We start from the raw sequence: 11,239 nt of genomic DNA on the forward strand, positions 1-11,239 counted from the left end.
CTGTAGCCCCAGGCCCTGCCCCTCCCCTCAGCAAGGCCCCTTTGGGCTGGTCCCACTTCTTCCCCATGGGCCGAGGGTATAACCCTGTGGGGCAGTGCAGCCAAAGACCTCTCCCTCCGCATCCCCATCCTTCCTGTTAATCACAGCACAGGACCTGGCTCAGCCAGCACTTCCTCTAATGGCTACCCCTTTTTTGGAAGGTTCTGAGCTAGGGTTAAAAGCTGGGCTGCCCACCAGTTCCTTTTTGATATTGGTTATTCTAGTTCTGACGTTCCTGCTCTTGTTCCCCTGGATCCTGCCATTTTGTTCTAATGCCCTTTTAAGTTCCAAGAGACAGATTTCTTGTAGACTTTGTGACCCCACCCTATTCCAACATTCCAGATTTAGTCTTTTCCCTTTCTTCCCAGGTGTGAACCAGCTTTGAGGAGGCCAGAGGGAAAAATGGGACTGTAAAGCTTATTGAAAACAAACGCTGCTCTTCTGAAAAGCGTTTTCCAGAACAGCTTCCAGCAATGATAAAGTGGAGTTCAATTTTATATGGACAGCATTAGAAGCAAAAGCAAAGCAGTAATTCTCATGAAATCTTATGGAGAAGCATGTAAACATTAAAAATGGTCTCACCAAGCCAGCCCACGGGCCATCCCCTCCCCGCAGCAGGAACCCCGACTTCCATGCCCCCAGGTCTGTTGCAGCAGCATTGACCACGCATACCCAACTAAGACTCAGACCACGTCAGCTATGCCACGAGGTGTGTTTTATTTTCACCAATCATACAAATAATTTTCTACAATATCCCAGGGCAAACCGAAAAATTTTGGCAGTCCGATTGGGGGGTGGGGTCCCCTCGGAGACCCATGGGCCGATGGCATGGGCGCGGAGTGTCCGGGTTCACAGTGTAGTTTGTCGCTCGTGTCCATCTTGCAGGTGGCTTTTTCTTCACATCACAACTGGGGTCCCAAAGATGATGGGAATGGGGAATCCTCCAGGTTCTTAGGAAATTTCACTCCGCTTCTCCTGCTCAATGGCTGTGGAGAGCAGAGAGCGAGCACTGGGGGTTTAGGGCACCTTGCAATCCCCCCAAAACATAGGCGCTTACAAACCTGTGGGCGAGGACCTACCAGGTCTGGGGATTAGGCAAGAGGCTTGGGAGACAGCGCTTTGTGTAACTGAGGGGACCCGGGGCTGCTCAGAGGCATCGCGGGGTGGGGGCTGGGCCCAGCCGCGCACAGGGGAGGGGGCACTCACTCTCTTTGGTCGGCAGGGTATTCTTCTCCTGCGTCTCCGTCTTCTTCAGCTTGGCCTTATCGAAGCTGGCGATTTCCCCCATGTCCGGTTTGTCTGCCATTTTCTTAAAACAATCCTAGTGGGCAAAGCAAGGCGGTTGGCTGGAGCCGCGACTGGCATTCCCCGCCCGAGCTTCCCGACGTGGCACTCCAGCCTGGCGTTCCCGGTAGCCCCGAGGCCAAGGATCCGGGCGAATCCCGCACCCTCCCCGTCCCTCCCCCTCTCCGCAGCCCCAGGGCGAGGTCCGCTGGCGGGAGCCCCGTTGAGGAAGGGCTTGAGGAAGGGCGCCAGCACGGCCGCGCAACGGCCGCCAGGGACCCTGCTCCGACCCCACCCGCAGGGGCCCCCACCGCACGCAGGGCTCACCTCGGCCTTCGCTCCGCCAGATAGAGATGCTGGCTCCCACTCGGGTCGCTGCAGCAAGAGACAAAAGAGTGGTGTCCTCCCCTCGCCTTATATACACCGCGCCCCGCTCCGCCCCTCGTCCGCTGCAGCAGGGGCGGTGCCGGCAGTTGGGGGCGGCGCGGCTGCTCGCTTCCCGCCGCCGCGCCCTCCGCGGGCTGCCCGCCTGCCTGGGCGCGGCTCTTCCGGCCGGCAGCCGGGGCGCCGCGTACTCTGCCTTGGGGTCAGCAGCTGCCCCAGGGTGGTCACTGGTCCCTCGGTTTTCTTCTGGGGAAAGAAGCTATTTTATTTTCTTCCCTCTCTGGGCATTTACTGGTCATCTGCATCTGCAGAAAACGTGGGGCTGACCGGCTAGCTGCGTGTGTGTAGTTGTGGGTGTGCGGGCATACCCCCCCCCCCCCCCCCCCGTTTTCTCTCTTTCGGGAGGCTGAGCCCTTGGGTGGTGGGTCTCACTCTAAAATAATCCGAGCAGCCGGTCCTAGAGATGTGGAGATTTAGGGTGGAGGTTGGGACGAGACAGATAACGTGGCTGTGCTGTTTGCTCAGATTGGGGCTGGTTGTCTCATCATCGTCTCCCTTCGCTGAACTGGCAACTCCTGTGGGAGTCGCGCGGGTTCTCCTTAAATGCTTGTTGCAAGCACTGTCTGAACTAAGGACGGTTGTGGAAGCAGACGATCCCAAGAGGGCTCAATCGTGGTGTTCCTTCTCAGGGCTCTTGGGAACGCTGCAGTTTTCCTACTTGCAGTTTTAACCTTGAAGATAGCCCTACAGATGTTCTTGTTTTTCTTATTAGTTAATCCACTATAGGAGTGGTATAATGCAATCATTCACATCTTTCTTAGGAAGGTTGTATTTTCAGCTTGTGCAATATCTTTAGCTACTAAGTTCCATAAATTAACAACCCAGAAGGTGAAGCTGGTCATCATTTTATCTCTTGAACTTTACTTTTTTCAAGTATCAAGGAGTATTGCCAGGCTATTTTATTTTATTATTTATTGATGGGTTTTAGAAAGACAGAAAAAAATGGAGGGGGGGGGGAAGCATTCATTTGTCGTTCCACTTCATTGTGCATTCACTGGTTGCTTCCATATGTGCCCTTACCAGGGATGGAACCTGCAACATTGTCATTTTGGGAGGACACTCTTAACTAATGGAGCTAACTGTCCAGGGCTGCCAGGCTCTTTTAAAGTGGTATTTGGTGGAAACATCCTAAATTCTGTCTGGTTCCTTCCTGATGTTACCTGCTTTCCTCATGTTCCCTCAGTGTGTTTGGAGCAGGGGGAAATAAATTTAGGCCTATGCACTTGATATACCAAACTCCTTGTGTGGCCTAGGGCAACTCTCTTCCTGCACCTCAATTTCTTCACCTGTAAAATAGCTTTGGCATAAAGCTTAAACGAGATTAAGAATAGGCATAAGTGGAAGCTTACTATGGTAGCCCTGTTAGAAGGCCACACTCAACACTTTATTAGTGTATCATTTAACTATGGCCACGTCAACACACTGTGTAACAAATTACCACAAAGCTCTGCTTAAAACAACATGTATTCTTGCTCATTCATCTGCTGCTGGGTTGAGCTAGGCTGGGCATGGCTCCTAGCTGCTGGTTGGAATCAGGTCTGCTCCTCAGGTGTCTCACCCTCGGGACCAGGATCCAGCTGGAGCTTGTTCTTCTCAAGGTCAGGCAAAACAGCAGGAGGGCTAGAGCACAGAAGTGTGTGAAAGCATGTCATGTCCATGTCATCTCATGTCTGTCAACATCCCACTGGCCAAACTCACCATCAATGGAGTGGGGAAGTATATTCTCCATGGTGGGAGAGGAAGGGGAATGAATATTTGCTAACAAATAATCCTCTTCACAGTCAGGGTAGGTAAACTATTGTAATAAACAGCCTCCAAAGTGGTTTAATGCGATACAAGAGTATTTCCAGTTAATACAGCAACATTCTATACCGATGTTTCTGGTCAGTCAGCTCTCCTCCATGTAGTGACTCAGGCACCTTTCTCTCTTGTTACTCTGCCCTTCTCTAGGTCCTAGAAATTTACTCCATCTAGTCAGTGGATAGGAAAAGAGGACAAGATAGAGAGCTGCACTAGAGTTTTTACGATCCAGGCTTGGAAGTAATTTTCTTTACTTCTGCCCTCATCTCTTAGGACAAGACTCAGTCACATGGTCTCACCTAATTGCCAGGGATGCTGGGAAATGTAATCAAACTGTGTACCCAGGAATAAAAGAAAGCAGGGTTGGATGACCTTGGAGCAGTCTCTGTCATATACTGTTGAAGGAGCTGCCAAACTTAAGCAGAAACTATCCAGACATCCAGAGACATTGACTCTGTAGAGGGTCTCGCTGGCACTGGATTCCTTTTCAGATGCCATGCCAAATATTATTTAGGTATTACCTTCCTGGGTATCATCTTTTGCCCAAGTGTGGAAATACTCAGTTGTTATAATTTGAAGCCACAATGAACTCCAATTCCAGCTTCCTTTTATTTGGGAAACAGGGATATTTTCCTTTGAGATATACCTCTGGAGAGACACATTTCAAACATATCAAGCATGTAAGATTCCCAAAGGAGCTCTAAGTGGATTGTAGACATTCTTTTTTATTTACTTATTTTTTAGAGAGACAGAGAGAGACATACAGACAGACACACAGGAGGGGAGATGAAAAGCACAAACCCATAGTTGTCATTTTAGTTGTTCATTGTTGCTTTGTCATATGTGCCTTGACCGGAGGCTACAGATGAGCCAGTGACCCCTTGCTCAAGCCAGTGCTCTTAGGCTCAAGCCAGTGATCTTGAACTTCAAGCCAGTGACCTATGAGCTCAAGCCAGTGACCATGGGATTATGTCAGTGATCCCATGCTCAAGCTGGTGACCCTGCATTCAAACTGGTAAGCCCGCAATCAAATCAGTGGGTGACCTCGGGGTTTTGAACCTGGTACCTTAGCATGCCAGATCAACACTCTGTCCACTGTACCACCAACTGTCAGGCTCAGACATTCTTTTTTCTTACTCAGTGCAGCTCTGTGGCCCATCTCTAAGCAAGCAGGTAGCCCCTTTAGCATTTGTTGCTTAAGAACAATGATTATAGTAAAAAAATAAATTTTGTAACTATGTGTGGTGATGCATGTTAACTAGGTTTATTGTGGTGACCATTTCTCAATATATAAAACCACCAAATCATTATTTTGTACACCTGAACCTAACATAATATATGTCAATTATAGCTCAATAATAACAAAAAGAACAATTATCAAAGTATTAGTCTCATGGGCTCTAAAACATTCTTTGACACTTCTCCCATCATTTCTTTTTTTCCTCTTTATTTCCCGCCATTTCTTGAGTACACACTGTCCTTCATGAGTTTCTTCTAGTGAAAAAAATGTGACAGAAGTTATTGATTTATAAGGGTAGGTTATAAAAGGCTCCAGGGCTCTGCCTGACTCTCTCTCTCTCTCTCTTTCTCTCTCTCTCTCCCTCCCTCTCCCTGGTGCCTCTACACTCTGAGGAAGCCAAACACCTACAAGGAAAGGCCACTTACAGTCATTCCAGCCACAGCCTCAGTTGAGGTGTGAGCAGACAGCCAGCATCAACTACTAAACATGTGAGCAGATGAGCCTTGGAAGCTTCAAACTGCCCCAGCTTATGCTAGTGGATCAGACACAGCTGTCCCTGTCCAAATTGCAGATTCATGAACAAACGAGATGTTGTAGTTATTTCAACTACAACATCTAGTAGTTGTTATGTAGCAACACATAACTGGCCATGAGATGAAGAAAATCATAACTTAATGGTGCTAGGTCTCAGGTTCTACTTGGGAATTTTTCCTAAATATCTTCCATAATACTTACACATATACTTATTCAATGAATGTTTATTGAATGCCCACAAAGTCTCCGGCAGTGTTCTAGATACAGAAGATAGAAGATGAGACTCCTAGGTTACAAGTCTAGTGTCATAAATGAATGACTCTAAGTCAATCAACAAGCACATGCTCATGGCTTGTATTCACTTATGACTTAGGTGTCATTTATGTCTGACAACATTTCAGCCTGCTGCTTGGAGCAGACTGGATACTGTTCACAGATGGTATAGAGAAAGCTGAACCACTCAACTCCAATTACATTTCCACCTTCTTTGCTGAGAAGGATGCCCTGGAAGATGTAGAGCTAATAAGAGGGAACTAAAGCATTCTCCACTGTCAACCTGGAGGTTGGGGGAGCCTTTGGAAATTTGTGGTTAGAAAAAGATCTGTCCAGATTTGATTTGAATATAAGGAAGTCATTCACTTCCTGCCTCAGGGACTTTGCCCTTGCTGAGATGCTCATGTGAGAGATGCCCTGCTTAGTACATCTTCATATTTCACTTAGAAAGCTGCTTGAGGGTCTTCTCCTGAGAGAACCCTCCTTGGACACCCAATGTACAACCCCTGTCATTCTCTAAACCTTTACCTTATTTCATTTTTCTTCCTAGAATCCACCTCTACCAAACGTGTTATATATTTCTTTGTTTATTGTCTATCTTTCACACTAGGAAATGGAAGAACTGATCTGTCTCATTTACCGTCACATTCCCAGTGATTCCAGAAATATAGCAGTAAGTGCTCAATCAATATTCTTTGAACAAATGCATAAAATTCCTAATCAAAATGAAATGGGCTACTTTGGGTGAGGTGATGAGTTCCGTCATTGGAGGCATTCAATGAGAAGTGAATAGCCAAGTATGCAGACTGTTATAGAAATGGTTCAGGCCTTGGGCTCTTCCCTAGATGGCTTCTCTGTCCCTTTTCTTGCTGTCATCCCACTTGTGAAACAGCTTCGTTTTGTGTGCAAGTTTTGCTAGCCTGAAAATAGCTATATGTCTCTTACACAAAGGAGGTTCAGGAAGCAAAGTAGTCAGGATATGACTTCTGTATTTTCTATACCATCAAAATGCTATTTCTCTGTGTAGGTCATGGAATTTAAGGATTTGTCCAAGATAAAATTGTAAGGACAGTAAAGCAGGTCTTTGAGGTTTATCCTCAGTACTGATTGTTCAACTCTGTGGATGTGTGAATGAACCCTTAAATTAGTTCCCTTGGCAGTTACTTAGGTTGGCCAAGTAGCTAATGGCCACGGTGTAAGTGATTATGCTGAGAACTTTATGCTTATTACTTTAGTTAATCCTCCTCAGAATAGTGTAAAATAGCACTATTTAAAAAAATATATAATTTCTACCTTTTTTTGGGTATTTTTCTGAAGTTGGAAACAGGGAGGCAGTCAGACAGACTCCCTGATGTGCCTGACCGGGATCCACCTGGCATGCCCACCAGGGGGTGATGCTCTGCCCATCTGGGGTGTTGCTCTGTTGCGACCAGAGCCACTCTAGCGCCTGAGGCAGAGGCCATGGAGCCATCCTCAGTGACCGGGCCAACTTTGCCCCAGTGGAGCCTCGGCTGCGGGAGGGAGGAGAGAGGCAGAGAGGGAGGAGAGGGGAAGGGGTGGAGAAGCAGATGAGCTCTTCTCCTGTGTGCCCTGGCCAGAATCGAACCCGGGACTCCTGCACGCCAGTCCGACGCTCTACCACTGAGCCAACCGGCCAGGGCCTATAATTTCTACTTTATTGCATAGGATCTGAGGCTTGTTCAAGGTCATACAGCTGGTAATTGGCACTGCTGGAACTTAATTCAGGCCTGGCTAATTTCAACCCTGAGCTCATAACTACTGCACCATTCTTGCCTAGACCTTGTGTCAGGGAGAGTTTGGGAACGGCAGCTGGCATATGCCTTTTTGTGTGGCCACATTAAATTAAAAATAATAAAACTTCAGCTAATATGCAAACATCAGAAAATTTCCAAGTCGAAGATCTAGCAGCAGTGGCTCTATATTTTCTCATGGTAGCACCATGATTAGCAGCTGCCCTCATGAAATGGGGTGTGTCCTCCTCATGTAACTGGATTCTCCACAACTCCTTAATGTCTTCCCAACATGAAGACCAGCGTCAGTTGCCATTTATCATATATGTACTAGTGTTTTATTTATACTAGAGAAATATTTCTTATCCTCAGGTCTTTGTCTGTGGAGGTCAGCCTTCAAAATGGCTCCCAATGATCCCTGCCTCCTGTTCCCACCCTGTGTAGCCGCTGCCTGTACTGTAGCAGGGTTGGTCTCTGGGACCAATGGTTTGTGGCAGAGGAGATGGACCATCATCTGAGATTGTTATAAAAAGGTGTAATTTCCATTTTGGTGCCTGGCTTTATCTCTCTCTTGTAATTTTTTGTTCTGGGGGAAGCCAGCTGCCATGTTGTGAGTACTCCTATGAAGAGGAGTCACCATATGGTGAAGAGCTCAAGTCTCTGGCCAATAGCAACTGGGAGCTGAGGCTTGTCACTGGGAGTGAGCTCAGCAGTGGATCATTTAGCCCCAGTTGATGGCTGCAGCTCTGGCTGGCAATTCTGTGGCAACCTCCTGAGAGACACAGCCAGAACCACCCAGCTAAGCCATTCCCAGAAACTGTGAGATAATAAATGTTTGTTGTTTTTTGTTGCTAAGATTTAGAGTAATGTGTTACTCAGCCATAGATACACTACCCTTGATCTTAGCCAAAGGGCTGAGAAGCGATTAACTATAGATATACTAAGTCACTATCAAAAGTGAGGAAATGGAGCCCTGGCTGGTTGGCTCAGCGGAAGTGCTGGTCTGGTGTGTGGAAGTCCCAGGTTTGATTCTTGGTCCAGATACACAGGAAAAGTGAATGTCTGCTTCTCCATCCCTCTCCCCCTCTTCTCCTCCCACAGCCATGGCTTGAATGGTTACAGCAACTTGGCCCCAGGCACTGAGGATGGCGCCATGGCCTCACCTCAGGTGCTGAAATAGCTTGGTTTCAGAGCAACGGAGCAGCAGCCCAGATGGGTAGACCATCTCCCTATAGGGGGCTTGCTGGGTGGATCCTGGTTGGGGCACATGAGGAAGTCTGTATTTGCCTTCCTGCTTCTCACTTAATTAAAAAAAAGTGAGGAAATGGATTTATCAGATGCCAAAAAAATTAAGAACAAGCATGTTCATTTGTGGAAGTAAAGAATATTTACCTCATTATGAAACCTGCCATATTAAGAATTATGACTGGTATATGGGAAAGATGAGTGATAAGAATATGAACCAGGACTGTTTTACTTCTTCATATAGTCTACCTGGCCCTTCTAGGTCTTTGAGTTTCCAAGCTTGCTCTAAGTCATAGGAGCATACACAAATGAAACAAAAGTTTCACCAGAACAGTACTCTTACTCTGAATGTTGCAATCTACCCTTCTTTGTTCTATTCTATTCCTTTTCATTTTTAAAACCTTTAAAAAAAATTATAGACTCAAGAAATTGCACAGAAAGTACATGCAGGTTCCCTTGTGTACTCAATGGTGACATTTTATGAAACTATAATGCAGTATCTAAACCACATAACTGACATTGGTGAAGCCTATAGCCATTTCCAGATTTCACTGATTATTATATGTGCCTGTGTATGCATGTATGTGTAGTTCTATACAATTTTATCACATGTACCAAGTTGTGCAACCACCACAATCCAGTTACAGACCTATCCTATCCCCACAAAGGGTACTCCTCATGCTACATCTACTACCATGTCACCCCTACTCAGAACCCCTGGCAACCACTATTCTGCTCCCCATCTCTAAAATTTTGTCTAACATTGGCTTTTCCCACTCTGCATAATGTCCTTGAGGTCCATTCAAGTTGTTGAGTGTATCAATAGTTCATTCATTTTTATTTGAGTATTTTTATGGTATGAATGTACCATCCATTGAATGTTTCTGGTTCTAGCTGTTAAAAATAATGCTGCTGTAAACATGTGTATACATTTTTTTGGTGTTTGCGGACATGAGTTTTTGTTTCTTTGGGATAAATGTCCAGGGGAGTGATTGCTGGGTGATATGGTAAGTGTATGTTTGTTTTATAAGTAATTGTCAAATGATTTTTCAGTGTGGATGTACCACTAGCAAGTATAAAAGATCCAGTTTTGTAGCATCCTCACAATATTTGGTATTGTCACTATTTTTTAATTTTAGCTGTTATAATAGATGTGGAATTATGTCTCATCAAGGTTTCAATTTTTCTAATGGCTAGTGGTGTCGAAGTATTCCTTTCCATTTTATTATTTCACTGAAAACACTGATTGTGACCCGACAGTTTGCTTTCTTGAACCACTAATTGGATGTGAACAACAGTTCAACACTGCTGCAGCAGCTTAGTGCCTATTATTCAGAACTGCCCCTTTAACTTCTAAATCCTCTTTCACCTCCACAAGATGGATGTTTCTGAAGTTTTATGTGTAACCCAGATGTCCTCTGGGATCTGATGTAGATCTAGATAACAATAATTACAACTCCTGTTTGATGTATTCCCATGGTTTCTATGAATTTTCAGGAATATTCTATTCTTATGGTTATTTCTGATCTCTCTGAATTTTTATGTTACATATTGATGCATATCCAAACACGGATAGCCCTTGGTCTTGACTTTCTTTAAAGTAACTATAAATATAAAGCTAGTACAGCTTTTACCAAAAGTTTATGGGCTAAGGAGGGAAAACATACCATATTTCCATATACCATATTTCCCCATGACACACCCTTTTTTGAAAAAATTGAGGTCTAAAAACTGCGTGTGTCTCATACAGTGGTTGTAGTTTTTTTACTTGCGTTTTCCGCTTTTTTTGTGTGAATGAGGAGTTGTATGAATTTTAGGATGAATAAAACTTGAGTTCAATAACTTTATGTAATACATTTTTTTTTTCAAATTTCAGGCCTCCAAATTATAGTGCGACTTATACATGAAAGTGTCATATATATAAAAAAATATTTTTAAGAGAGAGAAAGAGAGGGATAGACAGGAACAGACAGACAGGAAGGGGGAGTGATGAGAAATATCAACTCATAGTTGTGGCACCTGAGTTGTTCATTGATTGCTTTCTCATATGTGCCTTGACCCTGGGGGGGCTCCAGCTGAGCCAGTGACCCTTTGCTCAATCCAGAGACCTTGGGCTTCAAGCCAGCGACCATGGGGTCATGTCTATTATCCCATGCTTAAACCAGCGATCCTGCGCTCAAGCCCAATGAGCCCGTGCTCAAACCAGTGACCTTGGGGTTTTGAACCTGGGTCCTTAGTATCCCAGAGCAATGCTCTATCTACTGTGCCACCGGCTGGTCAGGGGAAAACCTATATTTTTAATGACTCATCCTTGATCCTGAAAACCCTTTTAGTGCCTTGGGTGCCATCCCCTCTTGCTTCTCCTAGTTAGCCCCAAACACCTACTGCTTCATTGTCTTCTCACTCCCTTTTTTGATTCCTCTTTTTCTTTCTTCATTCCCTTTGAGAGTCACCAACTCCCCTGTTTCTCTCCAGCAGAACAATCTACTTGCATTTTCTTGCAACCCTGGTTCTTGCTGATAGCAGCCTTTCAGGCTTCCCTTTCTACTTACTATATTCTGTGGATGTTTCCCTAAAGATCTTTCTCTTCCTCAGTGGAATATTGGCATTAGGTGTTAAGATACTATAA

General features: G+C 45.3%; 1 protein-coding gene across 1 annotated transcript; it reads right to left on the bottom strand.

The window, feature by feature from the left end:
* Positions 1–737: 737 nt before the first annotated feature.
* Positions 738–1,788, bottom strand: TMSB10 (thymosin beta 10). The gene is made up of 3 exons (XM_066372340.1): positions 1,651–1,788; positions 1,246–1,360; positions 738–1,025 (listed from the first exon to the last, which is right to left on the bottom strand). Exons 2-3 carry the CDS (start codon positions 1,343–1,345, stop codon positions 991–993), a joined length of 135 nt encoding a protein of 44 aa, XP_066228437.1. The 5' UTR covers positions 1,346–1,360; positions 1,651–1,788; the 3' UTR covers positions 738–990.
* Between the last annotated feature and the right edge of the window lie 9,451 nt (positions 1,789–11,239).

The sequence above is a fragment of the Saccopteryx leptura genome, chromosome 3 (assembly GCF_036850995.1).
Source record: "Saccopteryx leptura isolate mSacLep1 chromosome 3, mSacLep1_pri_phased_curated, whole genome shotgun sequence".
Lineage (NCBI taxonomy): Eukaryota > Metazoa > Chordata > Mammalia > Chiroptera > Emballonuridae > Saccopteryx > Saccopteryx leptura.